The sequence below is a fragment of the Sinohyriopsis cumingii genome, chromosome 1 (genome assembly GCF_028554795.1).
Source record: "Sinohyriopsis cumingii isolate HCF-2022 chromosome 1, ASM2855479v2, whole genome shotgun sequence".
Lineage (NCBI taxonomy): Eukaryota > Metazoa > Mollusca > Bivalvia > Unionida > Unionidae > Sinohyriopsis > Sinohyriopsis cumingii.
In genome coordinates, this window is record NC_142961.1 from 48,899,104 (window position 1) to 48,921,256 (window position 22,153).

The 22,153-nt window shown below is 34.6% G+C and overlaps 1 protein-coding gene across 2 annotated transcripts in view; it reads right to left on the bottom strand.

The window, feature by feature from the left end:
• LOC149806833 (3'-5' exoribonuclease HELZ2-like) overlaps window positions 1–21,710 on the bottom strand; it is a 32,920-nt gene extending 11,210 nt beyond the window's left edge. Inside the window, exons 1-15 of one of the 2 annotated variants that reach the window (XM_089958254.1) lie at window positions 21,543–21,710; window positions 19,268–19,291; window positions 17,726–18,676; window positions 17,128–17,319; window positions 15,444–15,483; window positions 14,627–14,727; window positions 13,712–13,915; window positions 11,088–11,124; window positions 10,638–10,762; window positions 9,525–9,656; window positions 8,485–8,545; window positions 3,853–7,540; window positions 3,058–3,143; window positions 1,634–1,777; window positions 271–408 (exon numbers count right to left, since the gene is read on the bottom strand). In XM_089958254.1, the coding sequence (XP_089814380.1) occupies window positions 271–408; window positions 1,634–1,777; window positions 3,058–3,143; window positions 3,853–7,540; window positions 8,485–8,545; window positions 9,525–9,656; window positions 10,638–10,762; window positions 11,088–11,124; window positions 13,712–13,915; window positions 14,627–14,727; window positions 15,444–15,483; window positions 17,128–17,319; window positions 17,726–18,409 (5,632 nt within the window). In that variant the 5' untranslated portion in view covers window positions 18,410–18,676; window positions 19,268–19,291; window positions 21,543–21,710. The remainder of the gene's footprint in view (window positions 1–270; window positions 409–1,633; window positions 1,778–3,057; window positions 3,144–3,852; window positions 7,541–8,484; window positions 8,546–9,524; window positions 9,657–10,637; window positions 10,763–11,087; window positions 11,125–13,711; window positions 13,916–14,626; window positions 14,728–15,443; window positions 15,484–17,127; window positions 17,320–17,725; window positions 18,677–19,267; window positions 19,292–21,542) is intronic. The other variant, XM_089958260.1, reaches the window with a different exon arrangement.
• Window positions 21,711–22,153: the final 443 nt, after the last annotated feature.

Genomic DNA, 22,153 nt, shown 5'->3' on the forward strand with positions numbered 1-22,153 from the left:
GTTCATAATAAGTGCACATTATTTGCACGGGATTGTGGTTAACACTAGTACATGGTATCATATTCTATTTCTAAATTTCATTACAGAATTTAATATTGGTTTCCTATATATATATATATATATATATATATATATATATATATATATATCAATGTTACTACTAGATTTAACATTCATTTCTTACATGTTTAATACGGTAACTATTTTCTTTCCCGAAAAGCAATAATTCAATCCAGCATTTGATTCGGACAAAAGTCTTGTTAAACTTACTTGTAACTTGGTCGACTGCTTTGTTAGAAGGTCCACAGAAAAGAACTTGCTTTCTTGTATTGCCTTCACGTTCCCACCATTTGTTGATTTTGTTGAAATGATACAGCAGTTTAATTCCTGTGTATGATTTTCCAGTACCTGCAAAGTGGCAAAAATTTACACTTTTGCGCTATAATTAAGTTCCAAAATTAGGAACGTAATGCAAATGATATCAAAACGTTGTATATGGTCTCGTAATCTGACAGTACGACGAAAAAGTGAAAGGGCAATGAGTGTACGGATACAATAAAGAACACGTGAAGTCAACCGCTTATATCCATTTTAATGTACTTCTTTAATGATTTGTGTCGTCGGTAAGTACTGCCCTCAGAGGTCAAGACGTGACCAATTAATTAAGGGTATTGTTTATAAATAATATCTAGAGGATATGAAGTGCATTCTAAATCCGTTTATTTACCTAAATGAGTCAACGAACGATCTCTAAAATGTCGTAGGAATGAAGAGAAGTTTCTGTTAAAAAAAAACACGAAGCAGCACATTGGAGGAGAACACAGTAGTTCCTAACCGGCTTTCAAGAGGCAAACAAAAAATAGACTGGCTCCACATCGCGATTTAATAATAGTTCTTCACATAATATTTTTCGAAAATAGTTCCAAGTCGATAAGATATAACAAAATGTGAAAGACGTGATATTACCAAACGCATCACTATCTGTAATTTAAATCAGGCAACAACACAGCGACAAAGAAAAAAAGCAACATCGCTTCGTGTAGAGACTGTACGCTTGAATCTTATTGATCAAAGTGTACAGTGATTTTGTCAGTAATGACTCTTGAATTTATGTCAGCTAAAATTATTTCCTTGAAAGCGACACTAGAAGTTTACTAGAGCTGCTATTCACATATATGGTCAGAAAAGCAAAAGTTATGTGGCATCTGTTTCCTTGTGCAGCTACATACAAATATGTAATTTTATACATTCTAATAAACATATCAACGGTTTAGATCTCTACAACTGAACTGTTGCTTAAAAACAAACTTTACTTACGGGTTAATATTTCTTTCTTTCTTTCTTTGTTTTGTTTGTTTGTTTGTTTGTTTGTTTGTTTATTCAGGAGTGTTATTTCCCATACATGTTTCGGATAGAATCATCTGACGGACGAGGGAATGGCAAATCGGTACACCAGCATTAAACAGACCCACAAAGTCACAGACATACATGTAGAGGAAACTATAACGAGTCTCTTTTAGGAAAATGTGTAAGCAGTCTTGCTTATTAAAAAAGAAACGTATGCAATAATCATTGTAAGAGACCTTCTGAACGATCTTCCCTTAGTATTAGATATTAAATAGTAGTACAGTACCTGGAGGCCCTTGGATGAGAGAAAACCTTGATGTTAGGGCTTTAGTGATAGCTTCATGCTGTTTATGATTGTTTTTAGGAAGTGTTCCGACATTAAGGTCTTCCTCCCTAATTAGTCTCTCTGCCAGACGTAGGTGATCCTTTTCTGCAAAAACAAATATGTTTATTGAATTTTGGAAAATGTATAATTGTTTTAGTTTTGTTAATTGGCAGAATTGCTATGCCTCTGGAGAAGTTACAGTGTCACGTGTCATATTTTGTAAGACATGTTTATATTGTATTTCTTAGATGTGTGTACACAACCAAGCTAATGTTATTCCAATGAGATATTAAGTATATAATACACATATTCCCAGACAAATTCATATACAGTTAGCTCATTTCACAGATACCTGACAAATACGCATCGGAAATAAGATATTACTTGATTCTGAAGAAAACATCCGCTCGTTGTGATTTTCATTTACGTTTCCAGCAACCAAATACAAGATGCACCGCTTTTGTAATAATACGTAGAAATTAGACACGTTACCGATTAGGCATAATTATACAGTTTACCATTACGATTGGAATAATGCATATTAAATTTTTTTGTATGTTGGAAAGTGATACTTGGTTTCAGAGAATGAAGGGGCCGATACCTATGGAACTGTTCCTAGACACAGTAAATGGTATTTAACTCGATAGGAATAAAGATGGTATAAAAAAGTGAACTGGAGCGTCTAATTTAAAAAAATGTTAGACCTTATGCTTAAAATAAAATCTTTAAAAATGAAGAATTAAGCAGAATTAAAGACAACATTATTTAAGAATGTGCATGTCTTACAATTTAATAAATGTAATTATCATAATGTGAGACCCACTATGTTCACTATCGTCCTGACGCGTGGCTGGTGAAAATCAGTTTGTGACAACAAAACAATAGCCAGCGTCGTCAAATAATCAAGTACAAGGGCTGCGTCCAATATTGGATTTATCATTATTTAACTGCATTCTTTTTCATGAATTTTTAAAACAGACGAAACCAAAACAAAATAAATTCCTTCAACTATGAGTTTTAATAATACTTTTAAAACTGAAAATATTTAAGGTTGATTGAGGACAAGGCAAATATAAATCTGTTAAGGTTTAAATTAATGAAAATGCGAGTATGAACAAGGAACTACATCAATATATTTCAAGATTGCGAGACGGATATGGTAAGCTCGATGAGTTCGTGCTTCGATGCTAGTATACTTGTCAATAAACACAATAGGGTAATGTCTATGAATCCATTTACAAGTCCACCCTTGACCAAAAACAGGTTTTATTCGGAGCAGACTTGCAGATACATATACTTTCATACAGATAACTACATGAAACTACCTGCTTGCCAGACAAACAAGGAATTATTGATGAAAGAAGACACTATCTGTATAGACCTACCTAAATTAGGTACTTTTTTGTTCAAAGCGATTCTCTTTGCCAGTTTACTCGATTTGTTGAGACACTTTAAATATATTTCGGTTCGCCTGAAATATCGAACAAACCTATAACACCTATAAGGCTTAATATTAACAATTACACACACACACACACACACACACACACACACATATATATATATATATATATATATATATATATATATATATATATATATATATATATATATATATATATATATATATATATATATATATATATATATATATATATATATATATATATAAGTACGTATAATTAAAGGTATGCATAACTTCAGGTTTTCCAGAATTGATATATACCTATTTGAAGAAACCACAAACTAATATTTTCTTTAAAGCAACGAGATATGTTCCACAAAAACTTACTATGACATTCTCCACCATTTGTGCTGTCTGTGGTGCTTTCTACGTGTAATAATTCCCTGAAATTTTTAGAACTGCGAAACTCTTTATCATATTTCAGCCTATTATGCGACATTCATGTTCATTTTCATGAGACAAAATGGAATCATTTTCTTTGTTAGAACATGAAAGAATCAATGGAAACCATATTATACGACATGAGCATTATATGCGATAAAAATAGTTATGAAACTGAGAATAAATATGATACCATGTTTATGATTGGCACCCTTTTAGTAGCCGCAATATATTAACTCCATCAACGTCAGAATATGTATGTAGTAAACAAATCATATTTGGTATTGAACTATCTCTGATGTTTTTGTATTAATATTTGTACATGTTTACGCACCTATCAACATCGGATTTCATAAGTAGTTCCACTGTGCACCTTTCCACTCTCACGTTTTCGGGAAAGGAACTTAACGGATGAATCTGAAAATCGACAGATATCTCATCCGCACGTTTTCTCTTCCGAACATTTGTAATCTGACCATGAGTCACCCTGATGGAACTAGGAGTCAGACTCTCATTTACGGCAGGCTCTGCATGTCTTATACACAGCCAGTCGTGAGAAGTAATGGCATTTTCTTCTTGGCTCTCACTATCCCCGTCTTCATCCGTTTCCTCTGCCAAACCATACGCTTCACGACCGCTGATTTCTATATTACGCTCGAAACAAAATTCAGTTTTTAGTCTAAATTGTCCTTTAACCTCTGAAAATCGTACAGGGAGGTTGTTTATTGTGAAACCTCCTTCATTGTGTAAGGCAGTAGTTGCTGCTTCCATCAAAACAAGGGGAAGCCATCTATCTAGATATTCTTTCTCGTTGTCATATCTTTCCATTGTTGGCTTCGTTGAATATCGAAAAAGCCATTTAACCGGATCGTCTGCATGCTGTAGACAACACTTCACATTTCTGGTGACGTCATAGAGCTGAGGACATGGCACAAGAATTCCTTTTCGTGCAATTGCTGTCATTTGAACCTTCACGACTTGTCCATGTGAAAACGTAGTGCTGAACCTGGAATAGGGCTGTATCATTTTTGAGTCACATGTTTCCGTGCTGACATCTTCTACAGTATCATAGGAGCTGGGCAGAGTATAAAGTCCTGGTGTGATATTCTTCAACGCATCCGAAATCTCATTTGCATTTCCTTTAAATGCTGAATGCAAAGCACGTACCCAGTCTTTCTTTGGCACGTAAACCACATGCTGATTTGGGTCTATCCTTGAGATTTGCCTCTTGACTGATGAGGAGGAACGATAAGTATGATACAGGCGTTTCTGCCATTCAACCGTTACAATCTCTCGATCTGTTTGTGTGTCTTTCGTGAAAATCGGTTTTGAGCTTATGTCCAGTAAGCTGAAAGGCAACTCGCGAAAGCTTCGCTGAACAAACTTTAATGCTGGAGCGCAGAAGTTTACACTCGTTTCTGTAACGTCATCAATGATGCAATAGTAACTTGACGGTTTTTGTTTTAGTTTTTCTGCGATTGCCAAAGATTTGCAATTCTTCTGGTAGGACTTTGCTTTCTGTGCTGTGGTATTTATTCTCAAACACAATTCCTCTACTTCTTTCTGGGTGTAAACTGCTGACTTACCATCGATAACACAGTGAAGCAGTCTGTGGACAATCTGATCAATATATCTTCGGATTGGAGACGTAAAATGTGTATAGGGAAACATTTCTAAGGTGTAATGTTTCCCTTCTTTTGATTTGTTCTTCAATGATCCAGAGCATCTGTAATCAGCATGTTCCTGAATTTGAAACCATTCCTGACGCGCTAAGCATTGTAAGGGATGCAGTTCGTCCGTTCTCATATATTTCAAAGCTTTTGAACTGTATGCACTGGTCAATGTCTCAAAAACGTTTTGCTGCACAGCAATCAAATGCTTTGAATTGAGTTTTTGTGTTGCCCCTAAAGAAACTGTTCTGTAATTTGCAATACGTCTATCCTGAAGGAAAAACAGCAAATCCACAATTCTCTCCTGTCTCTTCAACCATTTTTGCAACTCTTCTTCTGGAGGTGGGTTCTGGCATCGAAGTGGTACCAGGTTGGGAAACTTTTTTAGCAAGATATCAGCAACTGTTTTATTGGCAAGAACCATGAATTCTTCAACGAGATAGTGTGCCTCAAGAGTCTCAGACAATAAATCGTCATCAATTTCTTCATCCCATTCAAAATTCATGTCATACATCGAATTTCCAAGCCTTCGTTTCCTCCTAAATGTAGAGAGCTTAAAAAGAATATCTATATCATCTCGTATACTTTGATCGGACTCTGCGCTATTTCCATTGATGATGTCCTGAACCTCTCGGTAGGTTAGCCTCCTTGAAGAGCTAATGATAGATTTTTCTATCAATGGCGGTTCTACTACTTCTCCGTCCTTTGACATGTAAAAGAACAATGATATGCATAATCTGCATTTTCCAGGTAAAAGGCTGCATAGATTCTGGCTAAACGGTTCGGGTAGCATATGATGTGGACTCTTCACTCCGGAATAAAATGTTGTTGAACGCTGTTGTGCTTCCATATCGACTGGATCCCCTTTCTGAAGAAAAGCCGTTACGTCTGATATATGAACGCCCACTCGAAAGCGACCATCCACTTTCTCTACACTGAGAGCATCATCAAGATCTTTTGAGTTTGGAGGATCGATCGTAAATATTTTTACATTTGTTAAATCTTTTCGTCCTGTTCTCAACGCGTCTGTTGGTTCAGCATTCGCATTTCTGCTCATGACGCTTTCGACACGTTTCACAGTTTGAGAACTGTAAAGTCCAGGAACTTCGTACTGAATGTCTAGCAGATGGACTCCAGAGTCAAGGTCCTCGGCACAGCGTAGGACCTTTATCACAGCTCCTCTTGGATATATGTGTCGCCTTGTCCATCCTATATAAACAACGAGAAACACATAGCTGTTTCGCGCTTCCGGTGAGACGTGAATCAAGTTTTGAAACTCTAGCGTTTCCGACACAGGATTATAGTTATATATTTCAACTTTATATTTCTTTACTTTTGGACATGTACGCAAAATATTTTTGTTTAGTACATGAATTTTTGGCAGTGTCTTACAAAGTGGCCTCATTAAGTGGCTTTCCATATCATCCATCGTACACACATATAGTGGGTGCTTTATGTTTTCTTTTCGATTTCTTTGACTTGTTCTTATGACCTTGCCAAATGTTTTTCCTTCTTGTGTCACTGGTTCGTCCCTGTCGATGATTTCAACCCACACTCTGTCACCGCTGAAGGCCTGTCCTGCTTTTGATCTCCCAAGTATCTCAATTTTTCGTATGTTATCATTTTGATTCATAGGTGTGCAATATGCCACGTGCGAAGACTCAATCTGGAGGATGCATTCTTTGTATCGATTAGGATGCTCTCTACGTTTCCTTAAGACCTCCTCTTCTGAAATTTCGTCTTCATAAAAGTTTTGCTGATGTGATCTATCGTTAAAACTTTTCAAGAAGTCTTCGTCAAGCTTGATGCCGTTTTGAAGCAATGCTACAGTATTCATTGTTTCATCAGCTTTGCTATCGCTTTGTTCACTGAAGAACATTCGACTTCTTTCAAAATAGGACTCTTCCGTTGAATCAATTTCAATTTGGTCCTCAACCTGCAAGTCTTCCCTAGATGAATCAAAGTTTGAATAAATGTTATCAGAACTACAATTGATATGGTCATCTTCAGACTCAGACCAGTGTACAGAGTCATCGTGTTCGATATTCAAAGAGATCGATCGTTGCCGGAGATCACTGCATGTACTTGCTTTAGATGAGTGCCTTTGTCTCCTTCTGCGCCTTGCATTCCTTGATTGAACAGGAGTGCTTATTTCCGAATGTGAGCTTGAAATATCCAATTCATTACCAAGACTCTCTTTGCTAGAACTAGAACTGTCATACATTATTTTTGACCCGTTATTGAATTCTAATGATTCGTGTGTGCTAGACTTTGCCAAATCACGTCCTTCTGTTGAAGTAGTCTTTGAGACATTAGTTTCAATAGCTTTTGGTGACTTCTCTCTCCGCTTTGCTGCAAAAATAGAATAGATTGCAAAATTAACCAGAATTGTAATTAAAATCTGGAGTGATGCCGCATATTCTATAAGCACGCTCTTCCAAGTATTCCATCCTCTTTTCGCAACACTCACTCCATAGTCGTTCACTAGTAGTGGATGAAAATTCTAATATACCCACTGACTAGGACGAACTACTTGTGCCTTAATCAAATCCCGAAATGTGATTTCTCTATCTCGAGCAGTCTGGGAAGAGTTGCTACGCATGCGTACAAGTATACAAGAAAGCACATACAGCACAGAATGATATGAAACTGGGGAAATTTTAATTTTCTCAGAAACAAAACAGGTAATAAAAAAAAGTTGTCCTGTGTGCTTCTAGTATGAAAATTCAGTAACTCTGCAACATAGAGGAATTGTAATGTAATATATAGGTCGTCCAGTAATGTAATAGTGTAAATGTATTCATTCATCATATAAAATATTTGCACTATTAAGTATATTGGCTTTTAAATGGACTTAAAAGTGTCTGTCTGTCGGTTCCAGGCTTACAGTCTTATGCCTCTCGAATAAAAAATATCCAGGCGCTTACAAATAAATTGCCACGCAACTCTACGCACGTGACAGCGACTCGTGTAGAACATGGTATGCATCTCAAAATGTAAAGTCGAGTATATGTACCTAACATGAAGGTTTCCTGGTAAGTTTTTAGTGATTTAGAAATTTACATGATTTTTCTAATTCGCTTTAATTTTCAAGATTTCTCCTTCGGTTCATCACCATTGTTACCTTCAGGACAAACTCTAGAAATGTATGTGGGTATGTATTACTTAGAGGCTAAATCTATGTCCATTCAACCTGGATGCTGCACATGTATTCAAATGAAGCACCGAAAAATACCTGCCGAAGGAACAAATATTCAGAATAATTTGTAATGAAAATGCAATTATAAAATACGCACGCCTGTGTCTCTTGGGTCTCCTCAGATGTGTACTTTTTGCATCCTCAGCTCTTTGTTTTTCCTAAGCATTAAAAAAGAATAAAAACAGTAGTATAACCCACAACTTTCAAATTGGCCAGTATAGACACATCTTGAAATTTCGAATAAATGCATATAATGCAATCAACCCAGATGCAATTAAATCAACTCTTTCTTCAAATGATATACTTATGAATATTGCCGTCAGTGCATGTTTTGACGATATCCTTTTAGCACAAGTCAGATAATATACGTTTGTTTCCTTTTGCTATAATTAAAGATGTTATGTACCGTATGTAAGTTTTCTCGTGCGTAGGATGTACTTTCAGTGTTGATTACAACTCAGCTGACGTCTTTTAAGTATATAAAGAAAGTCATCTGACCTTTCAGAAATGTTCGGTCGCTGTCAATTGCGTCTTCATCTTGAGAGCACGTGTTGTTGAACTTACCATATGCAAGCAATTAATAATAAAACCTAGATATAACGTATTACAACAAATTTGAAATGATACAGACATACTCAATGGTACAATTATTTCTTATGCTAATACTATCTGCAAAATGTAATCAAAGCTTATTAACACATGTAGCATGTCAACAAATATATTTTATTGTACACCACAATGCGGGTATATGCAGCTTCCTCCAAACCGCGAGCCGAATAGCGATTTTTAAATGTACCCGTGTGACGTAAACCTAAATTGATAAAATCAGATAGTAGGTCTAGGCTGCACGTGCCTGCCATAGTGCAAATTTGAGAAATCCCATAACATCTATAAAGTATTTACAATATTGTTCGAATAATTACGAATAAACAAAATACATGTCAAGTATTACTCTTAACATCATGGCATCTTAGAAAATTACCTTTATGAAACTTTAAATAATTTATTAATCCAAGTTATATTTTTAAATTACATTTATTTTTATCTACTTAACTAGTGTTTACTATTGTAATAACATATACATTGCTACAACAAAAATCGTAATTTAAAGTTGGTTATACATTTAAATTTTTGTACCTGTACGTCTTGGCCAACATTCGTACCAATCAACCATTCAGACGAATCATTCTCCTTATTTTCCTCTTGTTGATCAAGTTTGTTTTGCAAGTCACTTATGAGATCTTGTACTTTATGTCTGTCTTCTGTAGACTGGAAGAAAATATATATAAAAAAATATGCGCTTTAAATGGTGTCGTTTGATTTGAGTGGGAACATTTGTTTCAAGTTCAAATTTGGCATTACTGCAGTACGCTGGTGTACGAGTTGAGACATGATATCACATCAACAGTAGAATGCAGAACTTTTAAAACTTTCCATCTTGTAAATATTGAGATGTATTCTACTCTTGTTTTTGCAAATACATCCCCGTGTACGCCATATTGTTTGCTACCGTACACAAATAAGTGAACATCCCAATCTGGTTCAGCTTTCGTTTCCTAACTATGCCTTTTATTCCCTGATTCCAGGAACATGCAGTGAAAGTAATGGACATTTATTTTACTATTTTACTTTAGTAAAATGAAATTATCATGATTAACTTAATAATGCGTGCTTGGCAGGTGCGACACGCAGAGCATGTTTGTAACCTTTAGTATCTACTTTTAATTCCCTCCTATTTTACGAACAACTTCTTCATGTTATGTGAGTTATTATCATAAAATTGTAGTTATCTATCACTACAGAGGATGTTTACTAAGGTGTGTTCATTTTGAGATACTACATGCAACACGAAACGTCTTAACATTATGGCATTATATATATATATATATATATATATATATATATATATATATATATATATATATATATATATATATATATATATATATATATATATATATATATATATATATATTACTGACGAAAACACATCTACATAATAAGAGAAAAACGCAGGTCGTCAAAAAGTTCTAGAATTTGATTTTTTTTTAAAATTCTTACAATATTCAAACTTATTTGGCATTCTATAGTATAATTTGTATCGACTGCGACTGTACAGGTTTGAGGATCTTTTGTTAGGATATAGCTTAGGAAATTAATTTCTTTAACAAAAACAATCAGCTCAAGGTCTCTTGAACTAAATAATATGTTCTTTCGCAAGAATGATCGACATAAATAAACAATTCTCACTTTGCAACAGCCCAAAGCACTTTCCGCTTTTTTCAGCGCAGTATCGTATTTCTTCATTTCCTTCAAGGACAAGGTCCACAGGTGTAGAGCAGAGAAGCAATCATAGTCACTTAGTTCCTCCAGAACTAAAATACAATATACAAAGGTAATGTATTTGTAGATGATAGTTATGTTTTAAAAATTTTATTAGAAAGTGTACCAATGCAACAATACAATCAAAATGGACATACAAAGCATATATATATATATATATATATATATATATATATATATATATATATATATATATATATATATATATATATATAGTAAATGTATTCTTGTTTATACGCTATTCGGGATACATACATATACCCTAAAAGGTATAACTTGTTAATTAGGACTTGCACTATTCTATCGTCTATCCACACAGACAGACATGCATACTTTCATGTATATATAAGTACATACCGACTTTGCAATTCGTAATAGCAGCTTGGAAATCCCTCTGAAAAATGACATGGAATTCAATTATATTTATGTAACAATTTCAGCAATATCTTGGACCTGTTGACTAGTCATAAACACATGTTAGACGAATTAATCATCCAATGTACGTTAATCAATACACTTAAATTTATATTGCTTGTAATTAGCAAATATCTACATCCATATGCTAGTCTATTAATATTGTCTACAATATGTTACTTTTCATTCACATCATCTTATAGTATCAATTCTGCATTTACATTAATATCTAATCACAAAACAAATCAAGTTTGTCATAAATTCTTAAGAATTCAAATTCGATAATTCCCAGAATCTTGTATTAAAGAATATATATGTCAGCGTGATATTAAGTTTGTTAATTAATTAGTTTGCCCATTTTCCATGTAAATTTATTAATAAATGAGATCAAAGACACATCAAACTGTACATCAATTGCAGATTATTTGAAGAGGGTGGGTAGTCTTTCTCTTTTATGAAGCTTTTATTAAATAAAGTTTTGATATTCGTCCCTATAATATCATAAGGAAATTACATATAATTTTGATTATAGGACATGTAATTGTGTATAATGCTGTTAACTAATGGGTACATACATCTGCGGTAACATACTATCTACCACTGGGTGCAAGCATTCAACGTGGTCCACTATTTACTACTGAGTACATGCAGCTGACATGTTATACTATTTACTATTGAGTACATACATCTGACATGATGTACTATTAACTACTGAGTACATACATATGACATGATATACTATTTACTACTGAGTATATACATCTGGCACGAGACAGTATTTACTACTGGGTACATACATCTGACATGGTACGGTATTTACTATTGAGTACATGCATCTGACATGATATACTATTAACTACTGAGTACATGCATCTGATATGATATCCTATTTACTACTGAGTACATACATCTTACATGATAAAGTATTTACTATTGAGTACATACGTCTGACATGGTATAGCATTTACTATTGAGTACATGCATCTGACATCATATACTATTTACTACTGAGCACATACATCTGACATGGTATAATATTACTACTGAGTACATACATCTGACATGGTATACTATTTACTACATACATCTGGCGTGGTATAGTATTTAATACTGAGTACAAACATCTGACGTGGTTAAATATGTATTAAGTATTACACACATCTGACGTAGTATACTATATACTATTGAGTACATACATCTGACATGGTGTACTATTAACTACTGAGTATATACATATGACATGATATACTATTTACTACTGAGTTCATACATCTGGCATGAGACAGTGTTTACTACTGGGTACATACATCTGACATGGTATAGTATTTACTACTGGGTACATACGTCTGGCATGAGACAGTATTTACTACTGGGTACATAGATCCGACATGGTATAGTATTTACTACTGAGTACATACGTCTGGCATGAGACAGTATTTGCTACTGGGTACATACATCTGACATGATATACTATTTACTACTGAGTACATACATCTAACATGGTATACTATTTACTACTGAGTACATACATCTGATATGGTATAATATGTTCTACTGAGTACATACATCTGACATCATATACTATTTACTACTGAGTACATACATCTGACATCATATACTATTTACTACTGAGTACATACATCTGACATCATATACTATTTACTACTGAGTACATACATCTGACATCATATACTATTTACTACTGAGTACATACATCTGACATCATATACTATTTACTACTGAGTACATACATCTGACATCATATACTATTTACTACTGAGTACATGCATCTGACATCATATACTATTTACTACTGAGTACATACATCTGATATGGTATAATATTTACTACTAAGTACATACATCTGGCGTGGTATAGTATTTAATACTGAGTACAAACATCTGACGTGGTTAAATGTGTATTTCTTATTACACACATCTGACGTAGTGTACTATTTAATTCTGAGTACATACATCTGACATGGTATAATATTTACTACTGAATAAATAAATCTGACGTGTCATATTATTTACAACCGAGTACATACAGTAGATGCATCATAACCCACAAGGGTGCCCCGAGTGGCCGGGTGGGCTAAAGCGCTCTCCGTTACGGATCACTGCCATCTCACCTCTGTCTGCGTGGGTTCGAGTCTCAGCCAATGTGGGTATGTGAGAAAGCTTGTCAGTAGCTTCTCGTGGGTCGATTGTTCTTTCCGGGGTTTTCCCGGGTTCTTCCTCCACCATTAAATTTACCGCCATGTATAGCCTATCGTGTGCTGTGTACGCATATGCATGATTTCATGCCGTGATACAAACTAATATGATACGTTTATACGTATATGCATGATTTCATGCCGTGATACAAACTAATATGACACGTTATGCGTTTGAGAGCATAATTATACATATAATTATAGCTATATAACTGTGCATTGAACTTTATTGATATAACAAACTCCAAGTCAATCTCATCTATCTCTTCCCTGGGGTATTAAAAGAGTTACCCATAGTAACTGATACATATTTAATAATTTTAATGTAGCATTAAACGAAATATCGTCTTACCATTTCATACGTACACACGGCCATGCGAAGGGCCGATCTTTTCATACCGACACTGATACAATCTCTACTCCAGAGCGGATTGCGACCAGAAAATTGGTAGTATCTGAATAGATCACTGGAAACAGCCAAGCATCTTTCCCAAATCTTTTTGTTCTCAAGATTCTCCGAAATAGTTTCGAGTTCTTGTAGAAGCAGTTCCAGCTCCTGACAATAAAATACACCAAAATAATGCTCGTTAAAATCATCATTCATTTAGCAGTAAAACTATTCATTCTTCTACAACTTTTCAAACGTCATTGAAATGAAACCTATTCACCGTAATTTAAGAATTTAAGTTATCAAGAAAATTCAATTGCGATTAGAGTATCCACACATGGGACATCGCACAACGCGTCGTCATATCAAAGTCTACTATTCGTTCTGATTTTGGTTTCATGTAAGCTGAACAGACTCAGATCTGCCGGAGCATTGTGCTAAAATAGATCGGGTCTACGGTGTTGGAAAAAATATGCAACTCACACAAATAAGAACAATGTGAATCCTTGAAAGTGTGAACAAATGTTAAGGTCTCATCATCGTTACATGTTGTTATACTCTGCCAAACAATCAATTTGTTGAATTTCACGAGAGCAGAGGAAGCTTAGCAGGTAAAGAGACGGGCTCATATGTTAGATGATTTTAAACATTTAATTGTATGTAACATCTCAGTCCAAATTACAAATGATGGGAAGAAATTAAAGTAGGATAATTACTTGAAGTCCATTAATTTTATAGAAAATGTTGCGAAAATAATGCAAATATATTTTGGAAGCTGCTTATTCTCAGATTAGCCATATTAGTGCACGATTGAAATGGTTTGTCAGAATTAGGAAAATCCTCAAAACAGTATAAAATAAGATGCATATCTCTACTTACTCGTTCACGGAAAGGTATATACATTCCAAACATTAAAGCCCACAATCCGGCGGCTTTAAAGATGTGACCATTTATCTCCCAGTCTGTCTGATATTCCACACCTGATCATGTAAGTAAAATATAATTTTTGTATCTGTCATATTTCACAAACATTAAAACTTTTTTTAAATCTACATGTCAACCAAAAGCGTAAGACATAAAAGTCAAGATATTATACCAAGAATATATTCCAAAGTGTATTTTGATTTTAAAAGTCTAAATGAATTATGTATGGTGAATTCAAGTAACATAACGATATATTTTCCAATATACTCAAGAGCTCGCAAAATTATGCATAAACTAGTAATATTATAATTCTATTTAGCGAAATAGTCACGGTCAGAGTACTTTAAATCGATATAAAGTTAACGGAAAGCCGTTAATGTCGTTAGAGTTATACAGTGATATTACCGTATATACAGACATATAAGTCCGATCCAACTTCAAACAACAGACATCAATATGTCTTTGCATAATGCATCGGCTGAACAGACTCGCTGTTGTTTGTAATACTGATGAGTCCAAACAAGCAGCATAGACCCGGATCTTAGGGAGGATATTGGGACGGCAGATCTGTGTCTATACTGTTTGCAGTGAGTTCTGACTTATCAGCAAATATATACCGTATCATCTAAATTACGTCCCTGACTTTTCGACAATTTAATAACGAAAGAGTTTTTAACATACAAAATTCCTTTAAACTTTGTAATAATTGTTTGCTCTTATTTTCTGTTGCAAAGCATACCTATGTAATAAACTACTGTAAATAGCAACGTACCTCGATAAAAACTTCTTACTGCAGCACCTATTCTCCCAAGCTGAAAATAATTTCATAATGAGTTGAAAAATGGTCCAATAAAGCAAGTACTTTCGTTATGTCTGAAGATTGGTGCATGTTAATACGAACTCAAGAGAAATCGCTTTATTTCTTAAATATTATTAATTTACACATATTAGGGAACGTATTTCTTCTTCTATCCTATTGTTGCCAGGGAGGGTGAAAGATAGGAACGATTTAGCATCCCACTTGACTGGCACAGCTCGAAAATATTCCGTAAGACGCATTGTTGCTAGTGGTTTCATTTAACGGGTATTATAAGGCGATACTCTCTTAAATGAGATCGAAATTTTGAACACCAGTAAGACAAAAGTGCACCATTTTTTTATTCTGACTCATCTTTCATTTCAGTTTCCCAAAGAGTTCCATATTCTCTATCATTAAATACGTTAAATAGTGTCCCAATGTCATCCGCTTTATTTACCACACAATAGCAGTGTTAGAATGATTTAGTCCCTGGTAAGCTGAAGTCAAAATCTTAGCCTGCGGCCGGAGATGAATATGAAAGATTGGTCTCATATGCATTCCCCAGACTTCTGGGACTTCTTGTACGTAATAAAATAAAAGGAGGTACTGTATTATACTGATACATAGATTACGAAAATATAATAGCGGTGCTTCAAAAGACGCAACCGTCGTGCAGGAAAATACGTTGTTGCGAAAGTCTCTTATTTATTTAATGTATGGATCATTTATCTTAATTCTGCAACATCTGAACATAAAAAAATAATCTGAACAGAAGAAAATAATATTTAAACATACCTATAAACAAAATAAGTGTATACGGTGAAGACGCTGGTTTATTTTTAACTTTACATTAATATAGGAATGCACATAACAAGCGAAAACATATTTCGGGACAAACAGCATTAATCAATCGCCGCAAGTTTAAAAATTTTCTAAGAGACCTGTTGATAATATATAATTTCAGTATAGAAAGCACATCGCTTTTACAATTTTTCAGTCATATTGCTACGGTGTCTGCATTTTTTAGTTTATAGTGACGTCTAGCACTGTGGCATCATGACGCAGACATGTAGCATCATGACGCAGACATTTAGCATGATGTCCCACCCAGTCACATTATCCTGATACCAGGCCGACCAGTCCTAATACTAACCTCTTAATGCTGAGCGCCAAGCGAGGCAGCTGTTAGTACCATTTTTTTCAAGTCTTTAGTATGACTTAGCCAGTGATGGAACCCACGACATCCCGCATCCAAGGCGCACGCTCTAACCACTAGGCCACCAAGGCGGTTGGAGTTCCCTGGATGAATCGCCTTTGCTATGCGAAAACAATCGGTGTATACGTATACCTGTCATGCTTGAATATAACATTTGCTGACAGATAACAAAGTTCTATTTGCAGAAAATGTACAGCTAATAATCTCATGAAAAGCAGCATCGGGTCTTGGTTAGTTTGATCTGACCCCTCCCAACCGCCACAGAACAGAAAAAGATATAAAAATGTAATAATGCATCTTACAGTTTTTATTGCATTAAGTTATAAAGAGAACAATTAAGGTACACCGGCTCATTATTCCCAATGGTACTGAAAAGGTGCTGAACATGTGATACTATTGTAGATTTTTGTTCAAAACAAGGTGAGACTGATTAATACTTACGCAAACAAATAGATCAGAGCATGTGTCATACCCCTCTGCTACGACGTTATCTTCTACATTGCCAGCCATATTTTCTAGGGCATTGTAAGCACTAGTTACAAGCTCCCCTGCAAGATCCCTGTTTCCACTTGAAAGATGTTGTCTACCTGTCTCTAAAAGCTCGTGGATTTGTTTTTCATCACTTGTCACCTTCTATATAGAAAATGCAAACGATTGTCTCACGTAAGAAATTGGTTTCATGTTATTTACGGAAGTACCATCATGGGATGTTCTTACTGTGCATTTTGCACTTGCTACATAAACGAAAGGTAAGAGAACAAACTTTCAAAATAATATTGGTACTGGATGAGAATAAGTTATGCATATACATGAGAAATATGATTACTTTATATAACGGAATGCAATGCGTAAATAGGTGTATCAGACTGTATCTATAGTTAGTATATAATAATAGAATATATGTTTGTTGACAGATTAATAATAGACTTGTTCTGAAAATTACTTCAGAGTTGTTTTAATTCTTCCTTAATTTCGAAATCACGTACGAGATTCTGAGCATTAACATATTTCTTTTAATTTCTACATGTAAGACGTTTACCGTGCTCATTTTAAAGACAGCTGCCTGATTTTCCATTACTTGGACATTTGTTAATGAAGAAGCTGAGTTTCTTGGTTGTTCTTCTAAGCCACCGCATGCGACAATGACGTTGCTGGAATCTGAATCAGTATCATTCAACTGGTCAGTGTCCAAGTGTTTTGCTTTCGGTTGGTGAGTATTATTATCAACAGATGTCATCTTCTCATCTTCTTTGCTAACACCTTCTGCTAGGAAACCTTGCTCTTCTAAATTTTTGGATTCACCATTTGTCCCAAAGGAATCGCCAGAAATCTTCGTTAAATGAACAGTGTCTTCGAATCTTCGTTGCGGTTTTGGTACACCATCGTCTATGTGTGTTTTGTTTACTTCCTGATTTTTTTCTGTTGGGCAGCTGTGGTCATATACTGTGAGTTGTTGATGCAAGTTGATGTGCTCTAAATCATTCCCAGCCACTTCACAGACCTGGATATCATCCATTATAGAAGATGATGGTGCTGGTAAAGGAGAGCCGAATACAGAGGAAGCAATGTCGTAAGATGACGGCGAGCTCACCTGGCCCAATGCAGGCTGATCTCTCTTTACAATAACACTGATGTCTGAGTTACACCCTATACTCTGTAGCTTAGACTGAGTGTTTTCAGCCTTTTCTCCTTGAGTTTCTTCAGGATCCTGCTTGACATCCATTATGTGGATAATGACACAAATTGTTTTCACTTCTTCTGGTTGTGAATTCTGAGATATTTTTAAACCTCCTGCAGACCTTTAAATTTTCGTTTTAGCCTTTATTTTCCTTCTTCGAATGATATCTCACATACTAAAAGCTAAGATCTCCTATTCCAAATGGAACATCTTGCTACTGACGCATTTTACAGTTTGTCTTCGTTTCACACATTCCTTGGATTATGCAGTATACAAAAATGGGGGACGATCCATATCATCATATTACTTTGTCTGTTTTATGGAAAGGAAAAAAGGATGTAAAATGTTTTATTTTAAATTTATTATCTGTACCCACAAAGGTTACCGTAGTTATAGACTGGACATAAGTTTGCGACTCTTACACAAGGAAAGAACGAAAATAAGAAATAACGAAATTGATATATGCATAATATATCAAATGCAGGTGATGTTAAGTAAATAACAGCATGTATATATGTTAAAGTCAAACTTGGCTGCATAACAAACATTAATGCATAAACATAAAGCGTCTTGTGTAATTATGTACATACATTTAACCGACTTTTGTGTTGTTCAAACTTTGTTCAGATTAGCGGATTTCGAGTGCAATATTAATAGCTAGGTTATAATAGGAATCATACAGACTATAACAGGCAACAATCTACTATACATATAAGTACATTAATATGGCATTTCCTTTTAATGGCATTAATTATATTCATCATAAAAGTGTATTATTTATATCACAGTTTAGTGAGAAATATAGAGCTCTTTTTATTTTAATAGAGAACTCTGAACAGTGTACATGAAACGAAAGCTTGTTACAAACTTGGATATTTGACACAAGGAAGAGACTTATCTTACTTTCGACTATTTTGAGACAATCATCTGAAACAAAAAGCAACAATTGAAACTATAATAGTTTCGTATTGATCATTACAGAATACTGAATGCAAATAAAATTGCAAATCTTATATTCCAGGGTATCATCAACACAAATACACACTCATAAACACATACATTGATGTACTAAGTGAAACTCTTATCATTAACAATGTATTTGATAACGGTTAAGTGTGTTATTTATATTTAAAAATTGATTATCCAAAATTATAGCATGGCCGGTATCGGACACAGTTTAAAGACAAAATTCAGTCACGCGAAACATGAATATTGGTATGAATTAAATAACATTAAACCAGTACAGACAAGCGGTGGCTCGTAACGAAACTGATGTGTTCTTTCGGAAGATATCGTTAACTGAAGCGAAGAACAAACTTTGAATGTAGCATATGCACACATTTCATGCAGTGCGTCTTCTTATAAAAGTGGAATCACTTTCAAGAAGAAACAATTTCGATTTATTTTCCGTTTGAGTTGCCAGAAGAAACCTGTTCTTAATTTCAATTTAAACATCGCATTTGTACTGATATATTTAGTTTTCTTCCATGTATTTATTTGTATATGTATTTATTTATTTATCTCTACATACATGTTAGACTATAAAAGAACGTGCTACATGTAGGTATAAATCCTATGTTTAGCCATTGTTCTCAATCTAACACCCAATCGTGTATTATTAGCTTACAGCAAACCGAATCTATGAGTTATGCAAGCCATCTTCTATAACAGCAGAGAGGGTGGCATATAAATTAGATACAATTGGACCGAACTACATTCAATACCTCTCTCTCTCTCTCTCTCTCTCTCTCTCGTGGTGCTTGTGATTCGAAGAAATCGCTGAATAATGTATGATTGTCATGTACACGACACGTTCAGAAATACTGGATCTATTGACGAACCCTATTTTTTGTTATTTGCTTGACATATTTACACTTCATGAACTGGGTTTTGTTACGTGTAGGTATAAATCCTATGTTTAGCCATTGTGCTCAATCTAACACCCAATCGTGTATTATTAGCTTACAGCAAAACGAATATATGAGTTATGCAAGCCATCTTCTATAGGTAACATATGAGTACCACGTGACCGTACTATTAAGCCGTAAGCAATAACGGCACATATCATGGGCTAAATTTTGTTTGTTTGTCTGATTTTTTAAATATACGTCTGAGATTCTCTCTCTTGCTTATTTATTATAGTAGTTGCTAAGTGGCTGCGAGACAATACAGTAACATTGATTTAGGGTAGTTATGGCGTGAAAATTTGAGCCCGTTTTTACCTTATTTTAGACGGGGTCCAGCACAGGCACCCCGGCTGATAATTTTATCCTATAACGTATAACCTGTTATTTTTATAGAAATAATCTATTTGTATGATATAAACAGTTTGTGGTTAATTTTGTCTTTCTCGCTCTAATTAAAAAGGTGAAAAAGAATATCATTGTGCGAAATACGTTACACCTCCTTGGTAATCTAGAATAAGTAATTAATGAGGAAATGTATGTTCTTAAAAACGCAAATCACAACGCTAACAACAGAAACAAATGCTAGAAACAGCGGTATATTCTTTCTGTAGAAAGCCCTTGGCGACCAGATATGTGTGTTGTTTTCTGTATTGTGAAAATTAAATTTTTGCGTTTTGATAAATTTCAGGCTTGTGGTTAAATATTGGTTTGTCTGATTTATTTTCAGACGATTTTATGATCTTTTATTTCTTTTCCACTATTCTTACCGACATATTAAAATTAGATTGAACATATTCCAGGATCTTCTTTATTCAACTTGTAAGCACAGGGCATGGTGAGGGCTTTGTTAATATGCCCGCTATTAATTCCGTCGGAGAAGGAAAACAAGTTACTGTCATATTGATTGGCGTTTGTTTATTGACTTTGATGAATACACAGACCCGTATGATTGATTGATAGGCTAGTTGGTTATATTAATGCCACCATAAGGAATAATAGATTTACTTATGCGAAATTAACTTAGGAAAATTTTAGCAATTATTCAAACAAAATGTATGATGTACAAAAAGGACAAAAAGTTAGGCCGACATACAGACGTTTCAATTTAAGAATTCTTTATATTGTAACAAAGCAATGTTTTACAAATGCTACATGTGCAACCTTGGATGTTTCACTTTCACCTCATTCAAATGGCCCACTGAACAAGGTAAGTTTTTCATGTGTTTACGAGAGAGAGAGAGAGAGAGAGAGAGAGAGAGTTTTGATCTTACCTAATTTGAATTCATTGTCCTTCTCATAAACAGGTAGACACTAGCATACGAGCAATTAAATTTTTTACAGATACAATCTTTCACATATTTCCTCTCATCAATCGAATGTTTATTGTTTTCTACCCGAAAACTTACATTCTGTTTCTGCTCTAGATTTAAAACTTGCAATGATCCCGGTATTTGTACTTGTGCAAATTCTTCCGTTTACTGTTTCAAGGCCGACAATATATTACTTATCGGATGTTCCCATAAGTTATTCTTAGTGCTGATATTATTTTTAATTTTAGAATCGGGGTTCCTTCGTTCTCAGAAAACACAACGACATTTAAATGGAAATCGAAAGTAACTTGTTGACAAAGCAATTGATCCCTTTTGTCCACAGTTTCTTCTTTCCAGGGATCGAGGAATTATCATAATTACTGGGTAATTTAATGAGCTATCAAAAACCTAATGTCAGTGTTTGTATGTGATTTAGTTTTACCATAAATGTGATTTAATACAAAAGCAAAACCATTCTCGTGTCATTTTGATAAAAAACTAGTTGTAGCAGTAGTAGTTGTAGATGTAGCAGTACTAGTAATTGTGAGATCTTAGTTTCAGTACTTTCGTCA